Consider the following 10,458-nt stretch of genomic DNA (forward strand, 5'->3'; position numbering starts at 1 on the left):
CCCCCTCTTTCCCCTCCCTCTCCCCCCTTTTTTTTTTCCCCTCCTTTTTTTCTCTTCTCTCTTTCCCCCTCTTTCCCCCCCCCCCCTCCTTTTTTTTTCCCCCTTTTTCCTTTCCCCCCCTTTCCCCCTTCCCCCCTCTCCCTTTTTCTTCCCCCCTTCCCTTTTCCCCCCCCTCTCCCTCTCACTCCCTTTTTTTTTTTTCCTCCCCTCCTTTTTTTCCCCCCCCTTTCCCCCCTCTCTCTCCTTTTTTCCCCCCCCCTCTCCCCCTTTTTTTTTTTTCTCTCCCCTCCCCTCTCCCCCCCCCCCCTCTTTTTTTCTTTTTTCCCTTTTTTTTTTCCCTCTTTTTCCCCCCCCCCTTTTTCCCCTCCTCTCTCCCCCTCCCCCCTTTTTCTTCTCCCTCTCCCCTTCCCTTTTCTCTCTCCTCCCTTTTTCCTCCCCCCTTTTTTTTCCCCCCCTCTTTTCTTTTTTTTTCTCTTTCCCTTTCCCCCTTTTTTTTCCCCTCTTTTTCCCCTCTCTCTCCTCTTTTTCTCTCTCTTTTTCTTTCCCCCCCCCCCCCCCTCCCCCCCCCTTTTTTTTTTTCCCCCCCTTTCCCCTCCTTTTTTTTTTTTTTCCTTTTTTCCCCCCCCCCTTTTTTTCCCCGGTTTTTTCCTTTTCCCTTTTTTTTCCCCCCCCCTCTTTCCCCCTTTCCCCCTCCCCCTTTTTTTTCCCCCTCCCTCTTTCCCCCCTCCCCCCCTTTTTTTTTTTTTTTTCCCCCCTTTTTTTCCCATTTTCCTTTTTTCCCCCTCTCTCTCTCTCTCTTTCTCTTTTCCCCTTTTTTTCCCCCTTTTTTTTTTTCCCTTTTTCCCCCCCCTCTTCCCCCTCCCCCTTTTTTTTTCCCCCCCTTTCCCTCTCCTCCCCCCTTTTTTTTCCCCCTCCTTTTTTTCCCCCCCTCCCAAACCCCTCTTTTCCCCCCTTTTTTTTTTTCTTTCCCCCCCCTCCCCCCTTTTTTTTTTTTTTTTTTCTTTCCTTTTTTTTTTTCCCCTCTTTTTTCCCCTTTTTTTCCCCTCCCCCCCCCCCCCCCCCTCCCCTCTCTCTTTTTTCCCTTTTTCCTTTTTCCCCTCCCTTTTCCCCCCCTCTCTCTTTCCCTTTTCCCCCCCCTTTTTTTTTCCCCTTTTTCTCTCTTCCCCCCTTTTTCTCCCTCCGGGCCTTTTTTTCTCTCCCTTTTTTCTCTCTCCCCCCCCCCCTCCCCCCCTTTTCCCCCCCCCCCCCTTTTTTTTTTTTTTTTCCCCCCCTTTTTTTTTTTTTTTTCTCTCCCCTCTTTTTCTCTTCCCCCCTCTTCCCCCCCCCTCCTTTCCCCCCTCTCCCCCTCCCCCCCTCCCTCCCTTTTTTTTTCCCCCTCCCCCTCCTTTTTCTCTCTCCCTCTCCCCCTCCTTTTTTCCTTTTCCCTTTTTTTCCCCTTTTTTCCCCTCTCTCTTTTTTTCCCCCCTTTCCCCTTTTTTTTTTTCCCTTTTTTTCCCCCCCTCTCTCTCCCCCTTTTTTTTTTCCCCCTTTTTTTTTCCCCTCTCTCTCTCTTTCCCTTTTTTTTTCCCTTTTTCTTTCTCTTTTCCCCCCCCCCCCCCCCCCCCCCCCCCTTTTTTTTTTTTTCCCCCCCCCCCCCTTTTTCCCCTTTTTCCCCCCCCCCCCTTTTTCCCCCTTTTTCCCCCCCCCCCTTTTTTTTTTTTTTCTAGTTTTTTTTCCCCCCCCCTTTTTTTTTTTTTTTTTCATTTTTTCCCTTTTAAATTTTTTCCCCCCCCTTTTTTTTTTTTTTTTTTTTTTAAAAGAAAAAATTTAAAAGGGTTTTTAAGGTTTAAAAATTTTTTTTGGGGGTTTTTTTTAAAAAAAAATTTTTAATTTTTTTAAAAAAACCCCCCTTTTTTTCCCCAAAAAGGGGGGTTTTTTGGGTTTTTCCCAATTTTTTTCCCCCAAAAAAGGGGCCCCTTTTTTTAACAAAAACCCCCCCTTAAAAAAAAGGGGTTTTTTTTTTAAATTTTAAAAAAAAAATTTTTTTTTTTAAAAAAAAAATTTTTTAAAAAAAATTTTTTTTTTTAAATTTTTTTTGTTATTTTTTTAAAACCCCCCCAAAAAAAAAAGGGGGGAAAACCCCTCCTTTTTTTTAAAAAAATTTTTTTTGGGGGGGGGAAAAAAAAATTTTTTTCCCAAAAAAAAATTTTTTTTAAATTTTTTAAAAATTAAAAAAAATTTTTTTTTTTTAGGAAAATTTTTGGTTTTTAAAAAAGGGGGAAAAAAAAAAAAAAGTTTAAGGGGAAAAAAAATTTTTTTTTTGGGGTTTTTTAAAAAAATTTTAAAGGGGGGAACCTTTTTTTTTTTTTTAAAAAAAAGCCCAAGAAATTTTTTTTTTTTTTATTATTTTTTTTGTTGGGGAAAATTTTTTTTTTCCGGGTTTTGGGTTTCCCGGGGGGTTTTTTTTGTTAAAAAAAATTTGGGGGAAAAAAAAAAAAACTTTTTTTAAAAAACCCCCAAAAGTAAAAGGGAAAAAAGCCCCTTTTTTTTTTTAAAAAAAAATTTTTTAGTGTGTTGTGCCAGACAGAGGTATATTCTGTCAACTAGTATTACAAATGTAATAAACTAGACAAATTGATGTTAGTTAATCTGATGAAAAATTCAACAAGGCTAATATAGAAAAAAGGTCTAAATTTGAATAGAAAATATCTAGTTCATGTGTTTGCCACCACACTTGCATGCTGTTATGATAAACAAATGCGGAATGCTTCTCATGATGGACATGAAAATGACATGTAGGAGATAGATTAGTCTATCAGGAGATTGATATTCTAAGTGTATCTTTAAGTGATAGAACAAATTAGTATAATGTTTTCCAGTACGGTTAATAAGCACATTATTGTATTTGCAGGTGTTTGATGTATCTATGAATGGAGACCTGACAGTTATTCCAGCACTGGACATCTTTGGTCGTGTAGGACGTGGTGTAGCACATGATGAGTATGTTCCCTTCACCATTGCCGGCAACACGCTCATAGTTGGAGGGCAGGAAACCACCCTCCGAGGTAGTAAACTCAGGGTTGATTTTGTCAAGGTATGTTGAAAGGGAATGCTTTGATGACATTTTGTGCCTTATTTGCCTACTTATTTTGAACAGAGATTTAAAACTATTGTTCCATGTATTATATTTGTTATCCTTGTGTGGTTTATAACTTCTCTGTTATTCCAGGGCTATAGGGATAACCCGAAAGTAAATGCAATCTTTGTCATAAAAGGAAGACTTGATGGTGAGTTTGGAAGTGTTTAACTGCACTTGTGCGCAGTTAATGCTATATAACATTTTTCTGATATATAGTAATTAAGAATAATTAGCCAAACAATTTTTTTTTAGTATGAAAGAAAGGTTTTGGAATGTATGAAATCAAGTTCTGATGAATGCAGTAATTCAAGAGATACTTCAGTTTTATATTTAGATGAATCAGTTATTGAGCAAAGGTAAACATTCAGTTTGGTTTGGTAAGAACTTACAAATTATGATTCTAGTGATATGCAAGAATATACGTAATTGGAGATTGAAAGCAAATTGCTTATAGTATTAAGCATGTGTATGTATGCTTATGGATGACCATATGTGTGTGTGTGCACGTGTGCGAGTGCATTTGCGTGTGTGTGTGCGTGTGCGTGCGTGTGCATGCATGCACTGCACACACCTATATGTGACACATATAAGATATCGGTTATCATTTTATAAATGTGCCTTAAACCTTTGGAAAATGTGAAATGGATATATGATGATTCATACTTTTGCAGATGTTCCCAAGCTACAGCCATTACCCAGAGAAGAGGATTTAGATAATGACATCGAGGAGCCACGACCAAACACCAACAGCTTGAACCAAAATGCCAATAACCAAAATAACAAACAGCAGTCTACGGCCAAACGTCGCCCTAGTGGGCCCCGGACCCCAGACCCATATGCCTCAGATGACACTAGCTCAATGCTGCCTGTGTTTGTGGCTATTGGGGCAGCTGTGCCCATTCTCTTTTGTCTGTGCAAACTGTGATGACTGTGTTTCTTGTGGATTTGCCAGGGGTCAGATCTAATGTTGTATTAAGTCTAATTTCTTCTTTTGTATACTTATGATCATTTTATTTATACCATTGTTTGCAAACAATACTTGCCAGTGAAGAAGATATTTGATTAGTGTAAATTACTTAAAAAAAAAAAAAAAAAAAAAAAAAAAAACTGAGGTTTTCAGAAAGTGTAAATGGCCAAATGATGACAGTATTAGAATGATAGTGAGTATTTATAAATGTTCTTATAATCCTTACATACTAAGGATTAACTTTGGTGCTCGAAATTTATTTTAAACTAACACTGTTCATAAAACCAGAGTATGAATTGAGATTTGAGTCCTCTTGGTGGATCAAGATGGAGCTTGGATATTGGGAACTGCAGTGAGAGGGTAGGTGTACTGTGCCATTATTTTTACTAGTCTTGGTGGTGCTTACAGTCTTGTATAGCAACAAAGTGTAATGATGTGTGGGCCATTGATGTATTGTCTTCTTTTTTCATTATATAAACACCAAAGATTCCCAGTTAAGTGCACTGGAGGCTTTAAAGTGTTTCCTGGACTCCTTGAAGCAAGCATTTGTGAATTGTTGAAATTTCAGCTCCTTTTAAGATGCAATGAGGAATAATGTTTATATGGTAATGATTTTCCTGATTGCATTTTATATTTGGTTAAGTAAGCACTGGTAATTATTGAAAGTGTACTTGTAGTTTCTTTATTATTTGTTATTTTTCTTTTTTCTTTAAATGTGACAGAGGGTTTTGACAGGTGATTGATAATGGCCCAAATATTAGTAAGATAATTGCCTGTATTTTTGTAAATGTGACTGATCCTTTCTGTCCAGGATTCCACGTAAGAACAAGATGACATGTACGAGAATTCTTGTCATATTGCGTCCATTACTTAAGATAAGGGGATTAATTACTTTTTAACAAGTGTTGATATGTAGTTATGTATGAGCAGGATCATATTTCTTATATTGGAAAGGGAAATGAACCTTTTGTAGTTGATATGACAGCACAATTTAATTGGTTGTTGCTCATCCACACTTGAGATTTTTATTTTGTCAGTAGCGCTTGCACAATATTCATATGGGGATCCCCTATCAGAGGAAATACATAATCCCCACCATGCACGATTAGATTATGCATTATTGTCTTATCAGTGTTATTTATTAATTTTTGTAACTTCATTTATTTGTTTATGTATATATTTTTATCCCCCTTCCCTGTTGGCGCTACTGTATACAGTTGGTACTGTAAGTTATGCTACTTAAAGGATAGGGAATGGACTTGAATTGGTAGTTTTTTCACCAAGATGTTTACAAAGTACAGTTTGTTTTCTTGTGTTTCTGTGGTACATGACATTCTTTCGATCAGTATCCACAGTTAGAATAGCTGCATAGTATAAAAAGATGCATATTTAAACTTTAAATGTTTAAAAAGAAGAGTGAATTGGCTCATATTAGTATTTTCTATCATTACTAGAAGAATTTATGGGTGATATTACATTTGGTTTATTTCTTTGAGTTAGCTCACACATATGAATCATGACATAGAAGCCTATGCATGGGAAAAGTTGTAATGATTTAATATGAAGTATTAAGTATTAATATTGCTAAGACATGAAAATTAGCATGAAGTGTGAGAGTTAATGATTTTGAGTTATTATGCTGTACTTACAATCTTTTATTTCTTTTAAGTTATATTAACAGTGTCAATATATTGTTAATGATTTATAAGTTACCAATGTTGATATTCACCATTTTATTGTGGGAAAATTTTTTGGTGCCATTTCATTCATAGCCTCTTGTCTTTATGAGGATCAGTCAGGGTAAAGTTGGTATTGATCTTTTTTTGTTTTTATTTATTACTTATTTTAGAGAACTGGGGGACAGTTTTTAATGGTCAAAAGTACAAAAATTATGAGGGATTTCATCCAAATTATTTCCTCAAGGATAGGCTGTTGGAACAAATTTAATGGCTTTCATTATAATTTTCTTGACTGTAATATAATACACAGATGGACCTGTTGGTTTTGGGAGAATCCAGTCTTATTCTGTTGCAAAGCTTTCTCTTGTGATTTTTAAGGAAGATAATGAAGTACTGGAATGCTGACAGCAGTATTTGTTGAGGGTGTTTCTTTGGTTTTGCTGTTTAGGTTTTTGCATGGCGGTTGTTTGTAAGCTGCTTATTCTGTTGGATTAGCTTATGAGTATGTGTAAACAAATTGGGCATTAAAGCTGTTTTTTAAAGGATGTCTGGTTGATTAGGCTACAACAAAAACTGGGAAAAAAATTTGGAATCTTGAGATGAAGCTTTGGCACAAATGCTGTAATTAATAATTTTTTCTTCATTAATGAAGTCCAGCGGGAGGAAATTATCGTTGAACAAAATTATTTATAATAATGCCATTTTTTAATGTAGTTTTGTTTTTCTGGGTCATTTTTATAAATACTTTATTTTACTTTTGCTATCTACAAATTTATATTAGAGATTTGTATTTGTAGTGAGATTGTTATTTGTTGGTGAAGTTTGTAGTCTGTATGGAATTCATAAGATGGGCTGTAATATTTTTATAAGGGCATATTCTGAGTGTATTTCTTTAAAGTAATAATAAAATCAATTATTCAGCACTCCCTTTGGGATAGGTTAGTTTACATCTTTAGGTCTCTGAGTCACCCTTGTAGTTGAGCTTGTTAACAGTTAACATGGTATTAGTTCAGAATCCTCCTTCAGCTCTTGTACCATTTTATGTATTGTGTTGTCTCAAACTGTTTTTTTTTTTTCGGTGCAGTTCCTTTGATTATTTATGACACCTTATGCACAATATTCAGATGAAACAGAGGCTACAAGTGGTTCTGCATTGCACAAGGGACACTACACAGGGTTTTTGCTGGATGAACAGTTGGAGGAAGTATCTGTGTGTTGTATCTGCTTGATGGATTAGCTGGCAGGAATACAATACATGTTAAGGGAAGGGAAGGGAGGGCAGGGAGATTCAAGATCGTGTTTGGTAAAGTTTTGCCACATTCTTTAGGGGGGGGTTTGGTCTTAGAATTAGAATGAAAAGGCCTTATTTCTTGAATTTGTTTATTTGATGTACGAGAGGAATGAATTAGGAATTGATTCTCAAACTTGTCACTTGGTAATATTAATGTTAAGACATGCTTAAATTAAGTATCATCATAAGGATTACTTTTGCATTCCAATCAGGCATTCCTTTTGTTTTATGAGATAAGTTATATAAAGTGATATTTTAGCAAATACAAACCATAGTCTTCTTCTCTTATCTTATGAGAGGCAAGCAAATTATCTATCTGTAACCATTAAATACTGTCTTTATAACATATATTTGAATATTTAATCCACACTTGATCTCGCCCACAAGCTTGCTTAAATGTGGCATCACTTTATGGAAATGGAGTTGAATCATAGCACACTTATTCTTGTCAACTCTTGGCTATTGGTATGGCTCATCCATGTGTTTCGAAGTTTTATTGACAAAGTCCTGTTTTTTGTCAGATGTGTACTCTAGATGGCTCTCTCATACTGACTCATTCAGCAAAGGCTGTTATTTGTTTTTTGTTCATGGTGTGTAAGTTGATTTTTCTCTGCTGTGACTGCACAGACATGGAAAAATGGTAATTAGCTTTTTTCTTTTCCTTTCTTTTTTCCATATGGAGTAAGGAAAAGGCTAGTCAGTGTTCAGGGCAGAACAGCAGTGAAGCCATACTGTGACATTTCATAATCTCATGCTACATGTAGTTAGTCATCAAGTCAGTCATCTTCAAGTCATCTTCAGATGTATTATTGATGGGTAAGGGTGACTATGCAGATTATTTATCATATAGTTTTTATTTTGATACATTGGTATGGATTTTGTTGCAACTCCTGTACAAGTGAGAACATTTGAAAGCTCATTACACTCATTCAAATTGTTTTAGTGATGGCTTTGCTTCTGTTGAGTGCCCAGTGGCCATTTGTGTTCAAATTTAAGGGACCTGTTGTAATTCATGAAAGAAAATAAAAACAGGTAATGGCAGCTGATAATTTTATTCCCTTGTATATATGCATTTTATTGCAAAGGCTTGGAAAGCCAGGATAGCTCTACCAACATTAACTAATAGTATATTCATCTTGCTTAACCCACTTGCAACAGGTGCTTCCGTAGTGCCATACACCCTACTTTCCAGGTAACAAATATAGCAGCAATTGGCCGCTTCAGGGGACCCCTGTACACTCCACTCACTGTTGGCGACCAAATCAGAGCGTAAGCTCCAGTTTTACGCCCCATTTTACAGCCTTGGGATTATATTGAAGTTTATGCTTTTGAGAACCGAACACAATGTTTTACGTACTCATAAAGGTAAAATACAGTCTCATCACTTGTAATGGATGGAAGTTTTAGTATAGAGTCCGAACTCTCTTATAATGCCATGTACGTTACTCACAGTAACACATTTGACCACATATTGTGAGGGAAAATCAGAGATTTTATAAAAAAGATATTATTTATTTTTGTTACAAAGCACTCAAAGTGGCGTGCCACTCTTCAAAACACCCATAAGTGCATAAACCAACGTTGCAGTCTGCGGAGTAGTTCCTGCTGCTCTGTTTGCGACCATGCCTAGAGCACACCCTGCACCTCCTCCTCTTGCCAGGTATCTGAGAGACATAGTGCATTCGATTACGAGGAGGAGCGGCCGTAGATGGGCACGGCACAGCTCTATGAGGAGTAGAGTCAGCCCCTTTTCTGAACTGCCCCATGAGCTCAGAGGTGAGGCCAACTTGGAATGCCTTCTGTGATTCCTCCAATCCCAGGGCACAATGGATGGCCCAGGCATTGACAATGGCCATGACGTAGAGGAAAAAGAAGACACTCCTGTACCAGACCTTGGAGCAGCAGGCCGTTGGGTAGTAACTGGCCATCTGATCACCAACGTCAACACCTTTCATGCCGACATTGTAATCTTCTGGTCAACAGCTGGTCGGCCAGAAGTCGCATTAATTGGAGGGTTTCCACACCCCCATTATCACACAGATCCCAAGGTATGCCATGACCTGCTGCCTGTATGTGAGGGGAGGTGGCAGGAGGGTGGGCGACAGCATACCTGTGGGAGTGGAAAAGAAAAACAAGTAATACATTCTTGATGCTCAATACAAGATATTTATTCAGTATATAAAAATGGTAAAAATGGAAAGAACACAAAAGCAATAACTTACTAGTTGGTCTCCTCAATGATGTAATTAAAATCTTCCATGAAAAGACACGATAAGATCTCCAGTGGCGTACTGGAAACGTCCAGTGGCGCCTTGACGCTTGGGTCGCCTCGGTAACCATGGTGGAACAGGACGTTAACCTTCCTCCTCCAAACGAACCTGTTTGTCCCTGGGACATTCACGGACCTAAGTTTTTCAACATACATGGATAGTGGTTCGTCACTCTCCACTGTGAGGTCCAGTTGTTCGACGTAGTCCAAGTCCTCATCTGAACTGACTTCGAATGTGGGGTCTTACTGTTCTTCCGACCTCCTGGGGAGCCACTCATCCCCACTCTCCTCGGAGTAGTCAAAAAAGGTGGATGACCTGGAAGAGGGGGGAGAAGGCAATTGGCGCAAAGGGCGTCGCCGAGGCACATTTGAAGGAGGCGCTGAAATTGATGGTTGAGGGTCATCTCTGCATCTTCTGGACATCTTTACAGGTCGAGGCATTGCGAGAGCGAGTAAATGAGGTGCAAGCACCTCTATATATATGGGAAACTTCCCGCGCTTCAACCTGTCGGGAAACATGAAAACTAACAGTACTGACATCACATGTGATGTCATTTACTACTATGTGGAAGTAAGATGGCGGCTGTGACATCACATCTATGTGAGTGCCCATGTTTGTCCACGTGTGCGTGTGTGTGTTTTGAAAGTAAAGATGGTGTCTTCACGTCACTTCCCCCCCAATCCCTTGCCCGTTGTTGTCGTGGGGGGCTCTTTGGAGGGGGAGGGACTGGGACCCCAAGATGGGGAACTCCCAACCTTGGGACTCAGCCTCGACTCAACTAATTTTGCATGGTCTTTTTTTTTCCTTCCCACCTTTTTTTTTCTATCCCTTCACCAAACCCTTCTGCTATCCACCTCCTAAGGTGTGAGAGCCGTGCTGAAAGGTTTGAAAGGCTGATTTTGTGCCAGCCCCTGAAAGGCCTGGGAAAGCCAGGGCAGGGGTTTTCCCCCTGTTTTAGTTATCTAGCCCTTCCCCCTCAAGGGGCCCCTGGGGGTGGACTGTTTTTACCCCCCAACCCATAATCCAGGTTTCCCAGGGGCCAGTAAAGAAAACTTAAAATCCCCCTTTTGGGGGAAAATGAGGCTTGCCCCTTTATCAAATCCCCCAACAAAGAAAAACCCCCCCGATTCCCG

General features: G+C 38.9%; 2 protein-coding genes across 2 annotated transcripts in view; one reads left to right on the forward strand and one right to left on the reverse strand.

The window, feature by feature from the left end:
• LOC119596206 (malectin-A-like) overlaps positions 1 to 8,096 on the forward strand; it is a 15,400-nt gene extending 7,304 nt beyond the window's left edge. Inside the window, exons 3-5 of the mRNA XM_037945379.1 lie at positions 2,891 to 3,073; positions 3,209 to 3,266; positions 3,790 to 8,096. Coding sequence (XP_037801307.1) covers positions 2,891 to 3,073; positions 3,209 to 3,266; positions 3,790 to 4,043 — 495 coding nt within the window. The 3' untranslated portion in view covers positions 4,044 to 8,096. The remainder of the gene's footprint in view (positions 1 to 2,890; positions 3,074 to 3,208; positions 3,267 to 3,789) is intronic.
• A 99-nt stretch (positions 8,097 to 8,195) lies between these two features.
• Positions 8,196 to 10,019, reverse strand: LOC119596207 (piggyBac transposable element-derived protein 4-like). The gene is made up of 3 exons (XM_037945380.1): positions 9,278 to 10,019; positions 8,587 to 9,165; positions 8,196 to 8,356 (listed from the first exon to the last, which is right to left on the reverse strand). Exons 2-3 carry the CDS (start codon positions 9,008 to 9,010, stop codon positions 8,196 to 8,198), a joined length of 585 nt encoding a protein of 194 aa, XP_037801308.1. The 5' UTR covers positions 9,011 to 9,165; positions 9,278 to 10,019.
• Positions 10,020 to 10,458: the final 439 nt, after the last annotated feature.

This window comes from Penaeus monodon, chromosome 37 (genome assembly GCF_015228065.2).
Source record: "Penaeus monodon isolate SGIC_2016 chromosome 37, NSTDA_Pmon_1, whole genome shotgun sequence".
NCBI lineage: Eukaryota > Metazoa > Arthropoda > Malacostraca > Decapoda > Penaeidae > Penaeus > Penaeus monodon.